A 13650-nucleotide genomic window follows, 5' to 3' on the forward strand; every position below is an offset into this window, starting at 1 on the left:
GCTTGAACTCACAATCCTGAGATCAAGACTCATGCGCTCTATGACTGAGCCAGCCAGGTGAAAGAAGCTATTCCTATTTTTAATATCATATTAAAAAATACATAAATACAACGGAAATTTTTGACCTAGTCTCACCAAATACATTTCAACCAAAAAATTGATACAATTCAATTTTTGAAAATGTGGCTTTTAAAAGAAATTTAAATAGATGTTTAAATTTCTATTTATTTCAGCCAGCTGAGACTATTACAACAAAATACCACAGACTGGGTGGCTTAAATGAAAGACATTCATTCCCCATGGTTCTGAGGGCTGGGAAGTCCGAGGTTAGGGTACCCAAGGATTTGGTGTCTGGTGAGGGCTCTCATGGTGGTTTGTAGACAGCCACCTGTCACTGTGTCCCCACAGGGAGCTGGGGGGTTTCTCCCACTCTCTTCTTACAAGGGCATTTAATCTACCATCAGAACACGCTTATGACCTAACATACCTCCCAGTGCCTCACTTCTAAGTACCATTGCTTTGGGGGTCAGGGCTTCAAGATAGGCATTTTAAGGGTCACAAACCTTCAGTCCGTGGCAATACTGTAAAGCACTCTGCCCTAAACTAGGAAGCCAGATCCCGCTGTAGAACCAAGTATTTGGTCTTCAAACAAGGACAGCACCTGAACGGTTCAGGGTGATACTGCCAAGAGGACTCACTAGTTTCTGTCCGTGCTGGCCCCAGACAAAGCTGGATTTTCTTCTCTTTCTGTCCCCATGTTTTCTTTCCTCATTGGGTTGTCTCAGGTGCTTTGGCATCTCTTCAGTTGTCCAATCCCTGCCTTTGGATGTCTGGCCAGACCATTATCCAGAACTGTTTCCTTCATCCTAAAGCTCTGCACCCTCTGGGGGGCAGCTGTCAGCTGTGATTTTTCATCTTAATTCTCTGATTAAGTCATTCTCAGGTCTGAGAAATTCTTTCACTGTTTATTTCCTTTCCAAAATAATTTGTTAATCAAGTGAATCTCTAACAGGCTAAGACTGGGGAATATTTTTAGGGGAAAGGTATCTCAATCCTACCATGTTCCTTTGCTCGCTATCCTTTATTCTGGGAGGGTAGGGGCTTGCACCAGACCCCTGGGGAGCCCCTGATGTGCTGAATGCTGAGCGGGGACCTACAGTTTTCTGAATTTCACAGGTAAGAAAATAGTAGTGAAGGAGGGTTTTACCAATTCGGCCCAGTCACCAAGCCCAAAGACTACTAATAATTTTTAAAAATTGCTCACATTTATAGTGCATGTACTACATGTCAGGAACAGTGCTAGTGCTCGACATGAGCTGTTCTACGTAACCCTCCCTCTGACCCTCTGAGGAAGGTTCTAACATCGTCTTCCCTTCTTAGGAGAAGAAACAAGGAGAGGTTAAAACAACTTGGTCATGTTATACAACTTGTAGACTGTAGGCCCAGGACTAAATGGAAAAAAGAAGAACTAACCACATAATAAAGAATAGAAGAGGTTTCTCGGGTCAGTCATGCGTCTGAAGCATAGGTCATGGTAATTTCTAGAACCAAAGTAACACCTGTGTTCCTCTGTACAAGCCCTGTCCATAGACAGATGATCTGTTTGCCTCTCCTTGTTTCTAGGCACAGACAGCAGGCCATTCATCATTCCTAGTGAAGGAAGGCATCAACTCTAAGGCCCCAGGCCCATCACGCCATTGAGCTCTTCTTTCCATTATCAAAGCCACTGAAAACCAAACCCAACACTTAAGGCAAGAAACTCCTGTCTGTGAATCGCTCTCAGGTCATTCAAGTTTGTGGAGGAATCCCTCAAGATAAGGGGAGTATGTGTTGGGATCTAGTTTCTGATGACTTCTATCTGTGTATCCAGTGGGCAAGATGAGTCATTCTGCCACACAGATGAGGGGGCCTGGGGTAGCTGTACACATCCCCTCTCAGTCCTCAGGGATATGAGCTGGACTGTGGTGGGGAAGAGTCACATGAGGTAGGGGGCAGGACCCCCTAAATAGCTCCTTTCTTACGGCCTTTTCAGAGGAAGGAGGAAGATGATTATCAGAGCACTAAATTACATGGTATTTTGCCAGGTGAGTCTTTTAAAATTCACATGGTTTAGATAATTCAAAAGATGGAATTTAATATTGGGTCGTTAGGAGCACATCTCTTAAGTTAAAAAGTGGCAATTATCCATGTGGTTTAGGCAGAAGTTCTAGATCATTTGAAGCAAATGGAGAATTTTTCTCATTGTAACTGGGAAACAGCTTCCCCCTAAGGGCCCAAAGGGTCACAAAAATTAGAATAATTTAACTAGAAGACCTCTAAATGATGTTTTTCCCAGTTGAAGGATATTATGTATTTGTCTAGGGCACACAGTATGTTATGGTGCTGCAGTTAATGGGGAAAAAAACACTTTTATGTGTTTTACTTTTAGATGTAGATGTCAAACAAAACATACTCTCAAATACCATAACTCACTTGATGGCCTTAGTATTAAAGCATATCTAGTCTTCCAAGTCTCTTTTAAAATAAGAGATTAGAGGAAGTAGGGCTTGGGTAAGAATATTGTGACATTCTTTCCAAGGAAATTTGTTCACATTGGTGTTTTCAGTTTTCCCACAATGTGTATTTTAATGCTTAACGTATTCCAATCATATTAGAAAAAATGAGACTTATTTTATCCAATCATTTTATTTTTAGAACATAAGGTATTTCTCAAGTCCATTTGATAATAAATACTTTAATAAATATGACATAAATAAATATAAGTTAATTCACATGCCGTCATGAACACAAAATTATATAAATAAGTATTTTAAAATAAATTATGCTTGAGTGTTTGTTTCTATAAACACTCTGGTACAGAAATAGCTTATAAATTCTTGCTCTTCTAGTAAAGGGAAAAGAAGAACATGTTGAGTGAGGACGTTTCCCTCTTTAGCAATTTGCTCATGAAAACTTAAAAACAACTTATCTGTAGAAAATGTGAAGTCTGCTTGATCAAGGGCAACCTGGGGATGGAACAGTCACATTGTTCAGATTTTGGGGGGCAACTAATGTAAACAAGCATAAGAATGATCATACTAGCTTAGGCAGGACCAGGTCAAGGCAATCCCTTCTGGTTCTTAACCCACATCCTGTGAAAAATATTTTTGATTCACATTATTTTAAGAATGGCTTTAAGGTCTGGAGGGACCTCAGCTTTTTAGGAAGAGTTCAGATAGCTCATCATTCTATCGATGGTCACGGCACGAATTCTGAAAGCATGAAGAAGTATGCAGAGCTTGATTTTAGTTTTATAAAAATCTGGTTCTTCAAGGGAAGATGTCTGTGGCACAGTCACACTGTTGAAATTCAGGGCCTATAAGGATAAATATTAAGGGTGACATACATGATATTCCCAATTAAAACATTCATCCGTAAAAATGGGTGAAGCCAATACATGTCTCAGAGTCTGCATCCCACTTCCTCATTACAACTCCTAAACCCGACCCAGATCTACTCTCAGCCAGATGGCCAGGCAGAACCTGAGAGAAGAAATACTCATTATCCAAGCACATGTATCTTCAGTGAGCTCTGAAAAGACCCTTAAAGCTATTTAGAAAATCGTCAGTGGGAGTTGCATTTTCAAAAGGAACAATTCTGTTCAGATGACATCTGCTGCAATATCTAATTAATTTGTATATATTATACTAAGAAGCTAAGTCCTTTTTAGAACAGAGAGGTGATGGATCGCTATTGATTGGAACTCCCAGAGTAACGGACCTGTCTGCTACAGGCACTCGTTTGTGCCAGATACATAAACCTGGCCACGGAGCGCTCAGTGTTACCCTTTCATTTGATAACATAATGCAAGATCTTCTTTTTGCACAGGGATCAATATGTCCACTTGTTCCTTGCAAAAAGCCCAAGAGAAAGGTAGGGTGGGTGAAGTCACGCCATTTTACAAGGGAAAATCCTGAGTCCCAATGGGATTGAATGGTTTGGGCACGGTTGGCTGATTCCTGGCAGAATGGATTCCAGTACTCAAATCATCTGAATCTTGGACGTGAAAATGAAATAACTCTCTAGATGCTAACATTCTTTGATAATTGCAGGCAACTCACTGCTGTATTTCCAGCAATAATTCGGCACAAAAAGAGAACTCATACTTCTTTTTATCCATGCGTTGGCCACCAAGGTATTCACCCTGCTCTTTCTTATGTGACTATTTCTGTTTTGTATTAGCATCCATGCTGGGGTGATTCAGAAAATTACAGAGCCAGTTCTTGTCTGTGAGTGACGTTGTGGATATCCCAGGTGATGGGTCATTGTTTTATGTCATACACATTTTAGTTCAGAAAGGGTCACACCTAGGTATCAGGCCCCACTTGTTTTCTCCCATAGTATTTGCAGATACGTCTAATGGCCCCTCAGTGCTCAGTGTTCAGAGTGAGGCAAGCGTTCAGAGTGAGCGAGAAGCTAAGAGTAGTGAAACCCCTCTGATGTGGGTTTCAATCCTGGCTCTGCCACTTACAAGCCACTTGGACAAGCAGTTAACTCTGAGCTTGGCTTTCCTCCTCTGAACACACCCCACATGGTGGTTGCAGGGATGGTAAGAGAGAATCTGTGAAAACATCTGCAGGGAGCCCAGTGTGTACCACACACTCAACAAGCGGGAGTCTGCTTGTCTTCCCCGAGGCCTACTCACGAGTGCCCTTTGTTGAGAGGCTCTGCAGCGGACAGAGGAGGGGGATTTACGGCCTCTCCCAATCATCACAGACTCTGACTAGCCATCTCAGCTTGAAGAACGTGCTCTCCCTGGTAGTATGAAGGTCTTACCTGCAACAAGTCATCAATAGCCGTCAGCATGCTTTGATCCAGAAAGATCTGCCTCTTAGGATCCATTAAAAGCTTTGCGTTCATGGCCTTGAACTCCACCTGGTACATCTTCAAGTCCTCATAGATACTGCTAAGGCACAGGGTCTAAGTGATAGGACAAAATGGGGAAGGAGCCACTGAGATGGCTGAAAATGTTTCCCCCCGCATTGCATCTGAGGAAAGACAATATTTGTGTCTTACCGTCATAAAGGAGGCCTTTCTGGAGGCCAGGCAACTCCCATTCTAGAAGAAAAAATAATGAGACATCAATGATATGAATTCATCATAGGGGCTGAAACCTTTAATTTCCTGACTTACAGTTATCAAAGAGATCTCTCTGGAAGCCAGGCAACTCTCATTCTAGAGAAAAAAAAAAATCACATCAAAAATATTAATTCTTAATATACATTTTCCTGGCTTTTCTCAAACACATCTTTTTCATTGTAGTAAAAAACACATAACATAGAATTTACTATCTTAATTCCTCTTAAGCATACTATAATTCAATAGTATTAAGTATATTCACATTGTTGTAAAACACATATTTGTTGTATGTATATACATATTTTTTCAAATTCAGCTTCTGAAGTGGAACCTATTAAAATCTCCTGGTGATGCACATTTTTGGAAGAAGATGAGGTTTGATGCCTAGCTCTTAACTGTGTTACTTGCTTGGGGAAGAAAATCATCCATACCATGGTTAATTCCAATGGTAAGCAGGCCTCCACGGTGCTGGTTTTATCCTTTGTGATATCTTCATGATCAATCTCTTCAGAAGTGCAGGAGTAAAGTTCTAGGGTTTGTTGGGCCTGTAAGAAACATAAAGAGTAACCCAGTTTATAATATTAATAAGGCACTTGGCCCTATAAGAAGCTGACACTGCAGGCTGCTTCTGACATCCACGTCTTTGACAGGTAGGAAATCTGGGATCTTCCTAAGACAAAAGGAAACAGGTTATTTACATTCTCTCTCCCTCCCTGCTCTCCCTTTGCCTAGGACGAATTTCTCTGAATGATCCACTTTTCCATTATGTAAACAGTATAAATCATTTCAACAGGCTATGCTAATCAGCGTCTACACCATGCTGTGACACTTGCTTCCGGTGAAAACAGGTTTTTTCCCTTTTGTCAAAGCACCTGGGTTTTATGAATATCCTTTTCAAGCAGAATGTCTAAAGGCAGAACTGTTAAGGTCCCAACTTGATGGATATAACAAACATGTAACCTAAAGACAAGTGGTTCACATACACACACGCAACCACACACACGGATGTCATCTTAGAAGCACGCTGGAAAGCACCGTTGAATAGATTTATGAAATTTATCTAAGAAGTCAGTAAATCTGATTGAAGACTGAGATCGTTTTTCCATTCATCAAGCCTAAGGTGTCCAAGGAGTCCCCCCTACTCTTATCTGTGGCTTCACTTTCCTTCACTTTACCTGCCAGTAACGGTGGTCTGGAAGGAGGTGATCTTCCTTCTAGCTCAGAGTCAAAAGCTTCCCAGTAGCCTAACAGCACATCACAATGCCTGTGGCTGCTCACTTCACTTCAAGTCATCACACGGGCATTTGATCATCTCACATCATCACAAGAAAAAGGGTGAGTATGGTACAGTAAAATACGTAGAAACCACATTCCCTTAACTTAAATTCTTATAATTGCTCTATTTTATCATCAATTATTATTGTCAATCTCTTACTGTGCCTAGTTTAGAAATTAAACTTTATCATAGATATGTGTGTATAGGAAAAAACACAATATAGGATTCGGTACTGTCTGTGGTTCCAGAGGCCCACTGGGGGTCTCGGAAAGTATCCTCCATGGAGAAGGGAGGACCCACGGTACTAAGGAACAGGACGAAGAAGAGGACTGTCATCCCCCGCTTCCTTCCCAGATTCTAAGTTCAAGTGCCCAAACGACAAGGAGTCATGTCAGCATGTAAGAAGTACTGAGAAGGGTATGAAGTCTTCTCCAGAGAGAAGACATCGGCATTAAGAGGATTAGAAGGCCTACCGGCAGAGGAGAGGAAATTTCAGGCAAAGGGAAGTGCAGGAGCCATAATCAAGGCTTGAGATGCAGAGCATGTTTGGAAACAAGTAGTAAAATCCCCGGGGTAAGCAGAATAATGCCCCATCCCCCCACCCTCCATCCACTTCCTAACCTCTGGAACTGGAGAAGAGGTTACATGGCCAAGGGGGAATTACGGTTGCTGATGAAATGAAGGTTGTTAATCAGCTTGCTTTAAATTGGGAAGCTATCTTGGATTATCTGGGTAGGTCCAATGTCATTGCTGGGTTGCTATAAATGGTAGGCGGCAGGAGTCAACGTCAGAGTCATGCAGCGTGTGGGCAGCTCAGCAGGCCACTGCTGGCTTGGAGGCTGGAAGGGGGCCATTTACCAGGGACTGTGGGCTGCCTCTAGAAGCAGGAAAAGGCAAGAAAATGGATTCTCCCCTGGGGTCTCCAGAAAGGGACACAGCTCTGCTCCCATCTGGATTCTAGCTTATTTCAGATTTCAAACTCCAGGGTTATAAAATAATAAATTGGTGTTGTTTGAAGCCCCTTAACTTTGAGGTATTTAGTTACAGCAGCAACCTGGAGCTATACACTGTTCCTGGAGGTACACACACACGCACACACACGTACACACACACACACACGCACCCAGGCAGCCGCCGTCCTGAGCAGGGGGTAAAGAGTTGGATTTGGAAATATGGGCCCTTCTCTCTTCAAGAGAAGCTGGAAATTTGGATTCTTATATAAAAGGCCCATTTTTTTCAATGGTATCAAACTCAAAATCAAAGACAAAACGTCCGGGTCAAACTCCACACATCTGTGGGCTGTGAGCAGCATGCGTTTGCCACCTCTTTCTTCTGTAAGAAGCCAGCTGATTTGTTCTAGCAAATTTGACAAAGGAACGCTATAAAAAACTATCAAGTTGAGTCCTGCAATCTTTTGACCTTTAGAGCTGTACTGGGGAGTCGAAGGGTTAGCTTTTTCACATAAAGCATCTATTTAAATTGCAGCTCCTAAATTTTATCCAGATTGAAACTTTTTTCAGGAGTCCAAGAACTTTTCTCTGCAGTTTTCATTTGCTGAGCTGCCTTTTTAATTAAGATTGACTGAACTGTGAGGAGCAATTGGCATTGTGAAAGCCTAGAAGGGGGAAAGAATTCTTTAAGAAGGCCTTGTGGCCTTGGGTATATTTTAAGAGAGTCATAAAACAACAAGCTAGAAAATATTCAGGAAAGATTTACCAGAGAACAGGGAGCCAAAAGACAGCTTTTAAAACATCAGTCTTTGGCTGTTCCAGCAGAAGGTGTAGGTATAGAAGCACTTTCAAAAGGAAAAAAAAAAGGATGTTTTTGCATTAAAATATGAAACCTAAATAAGTGAATGAAGCTGTAAATTGTATTAGATAACCCGTGACACACCCACTGTCACAGGCCCCTGGGAACATGTTGCTCAGACAAAGAACTGTGTCACCACATTGGAAGCTGGTGAGTGATGCGCGGGGCAAATCTAATTCATCTTTGTAGCCCCTGGAGCACAGGGGCTGCACCTAATAACGCTTTCCTGGATTGATAAGTGTGTCAGAGAAAGAGTGTGGGCCTGATACAATTCCATCTCTGTTGGCAGGCTACAGGGAACATTGTAAATATCCACTTTCCTCTGTGTAGACATAGCCAAAATGAGTGCCATTATAATTTATTACCACTCTTGCCTTCTCTGGAGACACAATTTCATTGAGACTCTTTAGCTAATAGTTGGGCCCTTTGTAAAGTTCCCTCTCCCCATCCTGACGGCTCCTGATTAACGTCCCCAATTTCTCTGCAGTTCTTTTCAGGTGATCAGGGGTTCAGAGAAACCCCTTCCCTAGAAAGGCCGCAAAGTGGGAACAAGGATATTGAAAAACTCACCTTCTGAAGCGTGTTGCTGACAGCTCTCAGCAGGTTTTGGGAGTGGCTGAGGCACTGGAACATTCCTGGGCTTGGGGATGCTGTGGGGAGGCTCCTGGCCAAACTGAGGTCGTCCACGTGGTTTAGGAGGACCAAGATGGTCAGAAGGTAGAGGCCTGGAAAGGAAGAGGAGCAGGCTGAGCTCATCAGCTTGGTTTGCCCTACTGCTACCTTCCATCCATTCGGTCATCTGCACCCATCCACATCTTACCCTCACCAACCCCCCCTCCAGCATCTCCAATCTTCCTTAGACACCTGAGAAATGAATCAAGTTCTTGGAAGGCAGTGCTCTGGTGTAGGGCTAGAAGGCAACTCCCTGTGAGGCCCCCCTAACGAGTTCGGACAAGGCGGCTGAATTCAGAGCTCACCCTCTATTTCACCAGTAGGGAAACTGAGGCCAGGTAGTGAAGTGACTAGCCCAGACTCGGCCAAGTGTTTTGGAAACAGTGGGGTGACAGCCTCACTTTGAAGCTGGCTGGGATCTGCCCTCTTCTAGCTATAACTGAGGGACCCTGAGAAAGAAAGTTACCGCGAGGGGCCTCAGTTTCCAATCTGTGAAGTGGGCCCGATGATAGCCCACAAGGCCGCTTCCAGATAAGGAGACAATGTCCTACTGAGCGCGCGGTAAGCACGCAGTCATTCCTTCTGTCACCCTGCACGAGGTTGCGGACTGCCTTCCGGTCTCCGCTGAGCCGGTCCCGGGCTGCTGCCGCGTCTCCCCGGGCTGCCGCCCCCTCCGCAGCCGAGCGAGCGCCGAGCCTCCCGGCGGGCGGGTTACTCACCGCGCGGCGGGCACATGCTGAGCGGGCGCGGCGTGGACCCCGGGCGGGCGCTGGACACGGACTGAGGACGCAGCAGGTGAGGGCGGTGGTGGGAGGCCGCCCCGGGGGGTCACATTTTTATAATTGTCCCGAGGCGCGGCAGGACTTTCCCGGGACTCCGCTGTCCTGCTTGCTTTCTGTCTCTGTCTCTCTCTACATCAGCTTCTCGGTGACACGTGGAGCTGGGCCCGCGGGGTTTGCGGCGCTTTCGGATTAACTCCGCCGGTGCCCGGCCGCAACCTTCTGGGGACGGCCCCGCCGCCTCCAGCCCGCCCAAAGCGAAAGCGAAATTGGCGCAGAGTCAGGGCGCAGGGTCCCCGGGCCAGCCCGACCCCTCGCCGGCCGCCGTCGGTCCCGGCCTCGGAGGCCCGCCCACCCCTCGCCCTCCGGCCCTCGCCCCGCCGCCCTGCAGCGCCCCCTTCCCACGGAGCGCCGAGTAGTGCCGCTCACTGTCCACCTGTGTCCGGGATGTGCCCTGATCGCGACCGCCCACCCGGCCCTGAGAGGGCCTTCGTCGGTCGTCCGCTCGCCGTGTATTCATTCAGACGGTCCGCCGGTGCCGGTGCCGGCTGGGCCCTGCTAAGCGTTTGACACCCACTGCTGAACAGGTCCCTTGGGGGACACTCCCACACTAAATCTGACTCCGTGTATTTTATTCGCGTACCTATTTTAAATGTGAAAAGGGATGAAACCAGACTGGCGATGCAATAAACTGTTGTTCCGGAGAGTCCAGTTTCCTACAGGGAGAGAAGGGTATTATTTAGTGGGATGGATGCACGGGGCCGTGGGAGAAGCCCAGAGAGAGGACACCTCAGCAGGACAAGGCGGTGAGGAGGCAATGAAGGCTCCCCGGAGCAGGGCCCCCCAGTATGCTTCTACGGGCAGTAGACTGTGCCCAGTAAATGGGATGCAGGTTTTAGGTCGGGGGAACAGGGGTCTGAAGCACAGTCAGGGAGGGTAGTGGGAAGTGGGGATCTGGGGCCCCTGCCATCAGGGTATGACATCAGAGAGAGCGATGGGGCTGTGCTATGAGGGTAGTAGATGCCATGCTAAGGAACATCCGCTCTGAGGGTGGTGGGGAGCCTTCTCAGGTTTTAGGCAGGAGGCATGGTTAGAGAGGCATGATGGGAAGATTCCCTTCAGCAATAGTATGGAAGGTGGATCCCAGGCATCAGGAGTAGAGCACAGGGAGCAGCTGGGAGGTATGGCCAAAGCCTCAGTCAGAATGGGGAGGACAGAGTGGGCCAGAGAGACTTTCAGGGTGCTGAGGGGCCAAGACTTGGTAACTCCTTACGTGTGATGGCCAGGAAGGTGTTGAGGATGGTGGAATGGGGGTTATTCCAGGGCCTAGGCAGGGGTTAGTGTAAGAGGGGAGCGAGTTTGGAGGAGACAGTGAGAAGTTCCATTTTGGATGTACTGGGTGTGAGGTTCCTGTGGGACTTTTCAGTTCACTCATCTCTACCACAAGTGTTAGTCACCCTGGGTATGTGTAAAAGGGAGGGGTGTGTTTGGTCACCTACTCAGAGCTTCGGATGGGTCTGACAGTGCTCAGGCCCCAGGACTGCATAATGGAGCCATCAGTACCCACTTCTGTGCAGATGAGCCCATCTTGAATAGGGAAAAGCCTTGAGGCTACAAAGAAGAGTGGATGCTTCCTCTTTCTCTCCTCTAGGTCCCTACTGAAGTCAGGATGGATGAGTCCCTGTAAACCTTGAGACACCGCCATGAGTACTAAGCAGGACCCATTGAAGATGGAGCAAAGAAGCCAATTAGAAGAAAGCTATGATAGGCCCTGGTCTGATTCAAGCTCTCTCAGTTGTTAGCATCAGGCTCCCAGGGCGGATCATCTGTTCAAGGGTGAGGAGGCACCCACTATAGGGACTTTTAGATGTGTGTGAAATGAGAGCACTGGTTGCTCTCTAAGGCTCCTTGCAGTGGTGCTGTCTGTGAATTCCCCCATGGGGATAGGGACCGATGTGTTGTCAGAAACAACTGCATCTAGCAGATTGTGTGAAGCAAGTGACAGGTGCAGAGCTGTGTTGTTGCTATAGGGCACTAGGACGGAATTAAATATACTTAAAGTCAAAATGAAGTCAGATTCATCACAACTGAACTATGCCTCCCCTGGAAGGACTCTCCCCTATGGAAAAGTAATTTCTGTGGCATAGATAAGTACAGGGCCTGTCTGCCTAGAATGGATTTTGGACCACCAAACACAATTTCTTTCTTTCTTTCTTTTTTAGATTTTATTTATTTGACAAACAGAGATCACAGGTAGGCAGAGAGACAGCCAGAGAGAGAGGAAGGGAAGCAGGCTTCCTGCTGAGCAGAGAGCTTGATGCAGGGCTCGATCCCAGGACCCTGGAATCATGACCTGAGCCGAAGGCAGAGGCTTTAACCCACTGAGCCACCCAGGCGCCTCCCAAACACAATTTCTAACCTATGCTCTGTGAAACAGTTCTCTGATATGCTGTGTATAGTACAACCAAGATAAAATTAAAACTTTCTTCTGGAACAACACTGCTTTTTTAGACAAATTCTTTGCCCGTGATCACTACTACAGAGAGTCTACCATTTATTGGAAGTCTTGGCCAATGCTGTAAGGCAAGAATAAGAACACAGAGACTTAAAAATTGGAAAGGAAAAGACAAAATGGTCATTATTTTATAATGGGATACACAGTAGATATCCCCCAAAAAGGGGGGGGGGCAACAGAAACAAGAGAAAAATGTAGAACTAATTAGAATTACTTAGAAAAATCACCGACTTCACTGGATGCAAATACCAAAATTTTTAAATCAACTACATTTCTGGAATTAAAAAAAAGAACACTGGGTGATGTATGGAATTGTTGAATCACTGTATTGTACACTCGAAGCTAATATAACACTGCATGTTAACTATACTGGAATTAAAATTAAAAAAAAAAAAAAACCCGAACTACATTTCTCTACAACTGCAACAATCAATTAGAAAATATAATAAAAATAATATACCAAATAATGAATGAATGACAATACAAAGAAGATACCATTCACAGTAACAGCCAAACTATAAAGTTACTCCCTGTAAATTGAGAGGCAGTCCAAGTGGTTAAGAGTATGGACTATAAACTGTTTGAAGCTAGGCTCTGTCACTTACTTTACTTACTTGTTATGAGTTCTTGGACAAGTTCCTTATTTCTCTGGGCTCAGTTTCTTAATTTGGAAAGTTATGGTGATAAAAGTTTAAATGGTGGTTGTGATTATTACATGAGTTAGTGTAAGTGTAGAATAGTCTTTGGAAAAAAATTTAAAAATCTAATCAAGAACATAGAGTGATTTAATTTAAATGGAAACACATTCCATACCCTTGGGAGGAAGATCTTAATACATAAAGAGCTCAAGTCTATTCTAATTAATTCACATATTCAATGCAATCCCAATGCAAATTACAAATAATTTTCTGAGGAACTTAATAATAAACCTACTCTAAAAAATATATATGTAACAATAAAAGTCTGTGAATATCCAAGCTAAACTTGTAGAGGAGGCATAAACAGGGGTATTAGTCCAGATACAAACATGCCATTCAAAGCAATAGTAATAAGAATAGTGTTTAGCAAAAGGATGGCCAAATAAACCATTGAAACGGAATAGAGAAATTAGAGACAGACTCGTACATATGAGTATTTAGTATAAGATTCAGATGGCACCCAGGTCAATGAGAAAAGCATGGATTGTTTAGCAGAAAATGTTCACTATGTGGTGAAATATAAAACTGGATTCCAACCTAAAACAGCATACAGAGATAGTAAAGCCACTTGGAGGACTAAATAGGAAAAATAGGAAAAAGTAAAATGGTTATAGTGCTCGATGAAAATGTAGGAGGCTATCTTTGTCACTCAAGAATGGGGAGGACTTCTCAAAAACAGCAAAGCCCCAGGCCATAAGGAAAATACTGATAAATTTGGTTACCGAAAAACTAAGAATTTTTTTTAAAAGATCTTTAGTTATCTGAGAGAGCTAGAGAGAGAGA

At 44.5% G+C, this 13650-nt stretch overlaps 1 protein-coding gene and 1 long non-coding RNA gene across 2 annotated transcripts; one reads left to right on the forward strand and one right to left on the reverse strand.

Annotated features, from left to right (window-relative positions):
* Positions 1-2682: 2682 nt before the first annotated feature.
* IL12A (interleukin 12A) lies at positions 2683-10085 on the reverse strand. The gene is made up of 7 exons (XM_059163651.1): positions 9595-10085; positions 8774-8928; positions 5550-5663; positions 5173-5214; positions 5056-5097; positions 4816-4959; positions 2683-3355 (listed from the first exon to the last, which is right to left on the reverse strand). Exons 1-7 carry the CDS (start codon positions 9608-9610, stop codon positions 3200-3202), a joined length of 669 nt encoding a protein of 222 aa, XP_059019634.1. The 5' UTR covers positions 9611-10085; the 3' UTR covers positions 2683-3199.
* Positions 9565-12389, forward strand: LOC131824929 (uncharacterized). Its single transcript, XR_009351041.1, has 3 exons — positions 9565-9670; positions 11306-11490; positions 11877-12389. It is a non-coding gene; the product is annotated as an uncharacterized LOC131824929 (long non-coding RNA).
* The last annotated feature ends 1261 nt before the right edge of the window (positions 12390-13650 follow it).

This window comes from Mustela lutreola, chromosome 2 (assembly GCF_030435805.1).
Source record: "Mustela lutreola isolate mMusLut2 chromosome 2, mMusLut2.pri, whole genome shotgun sequence".
Lineage (NCBI taxonomy): Eukaryota > Metazoa > Chordata > Mammalia > Carnivora > Mustelidae > Mustela > Mustela lutreola.

Coding starts and splice junctions, on each gene's coding strand:
- IL12A (XM_059163651.1), bottom strand. Junction 4,960..5,055: donor GAAAGGCCTCCTTTATGACG/GTAAGACACAAA, acceptor CCTATCACTTAG/ACCCTGTGCCTTAGCAGTAT. Junction 3,356..4,815: donor CTATTGATGACTTGTTGCAG/GTAAGACCTTCA, acceptor TTATCCTTATAG/GCCCTGAATTTCAACAGTGT.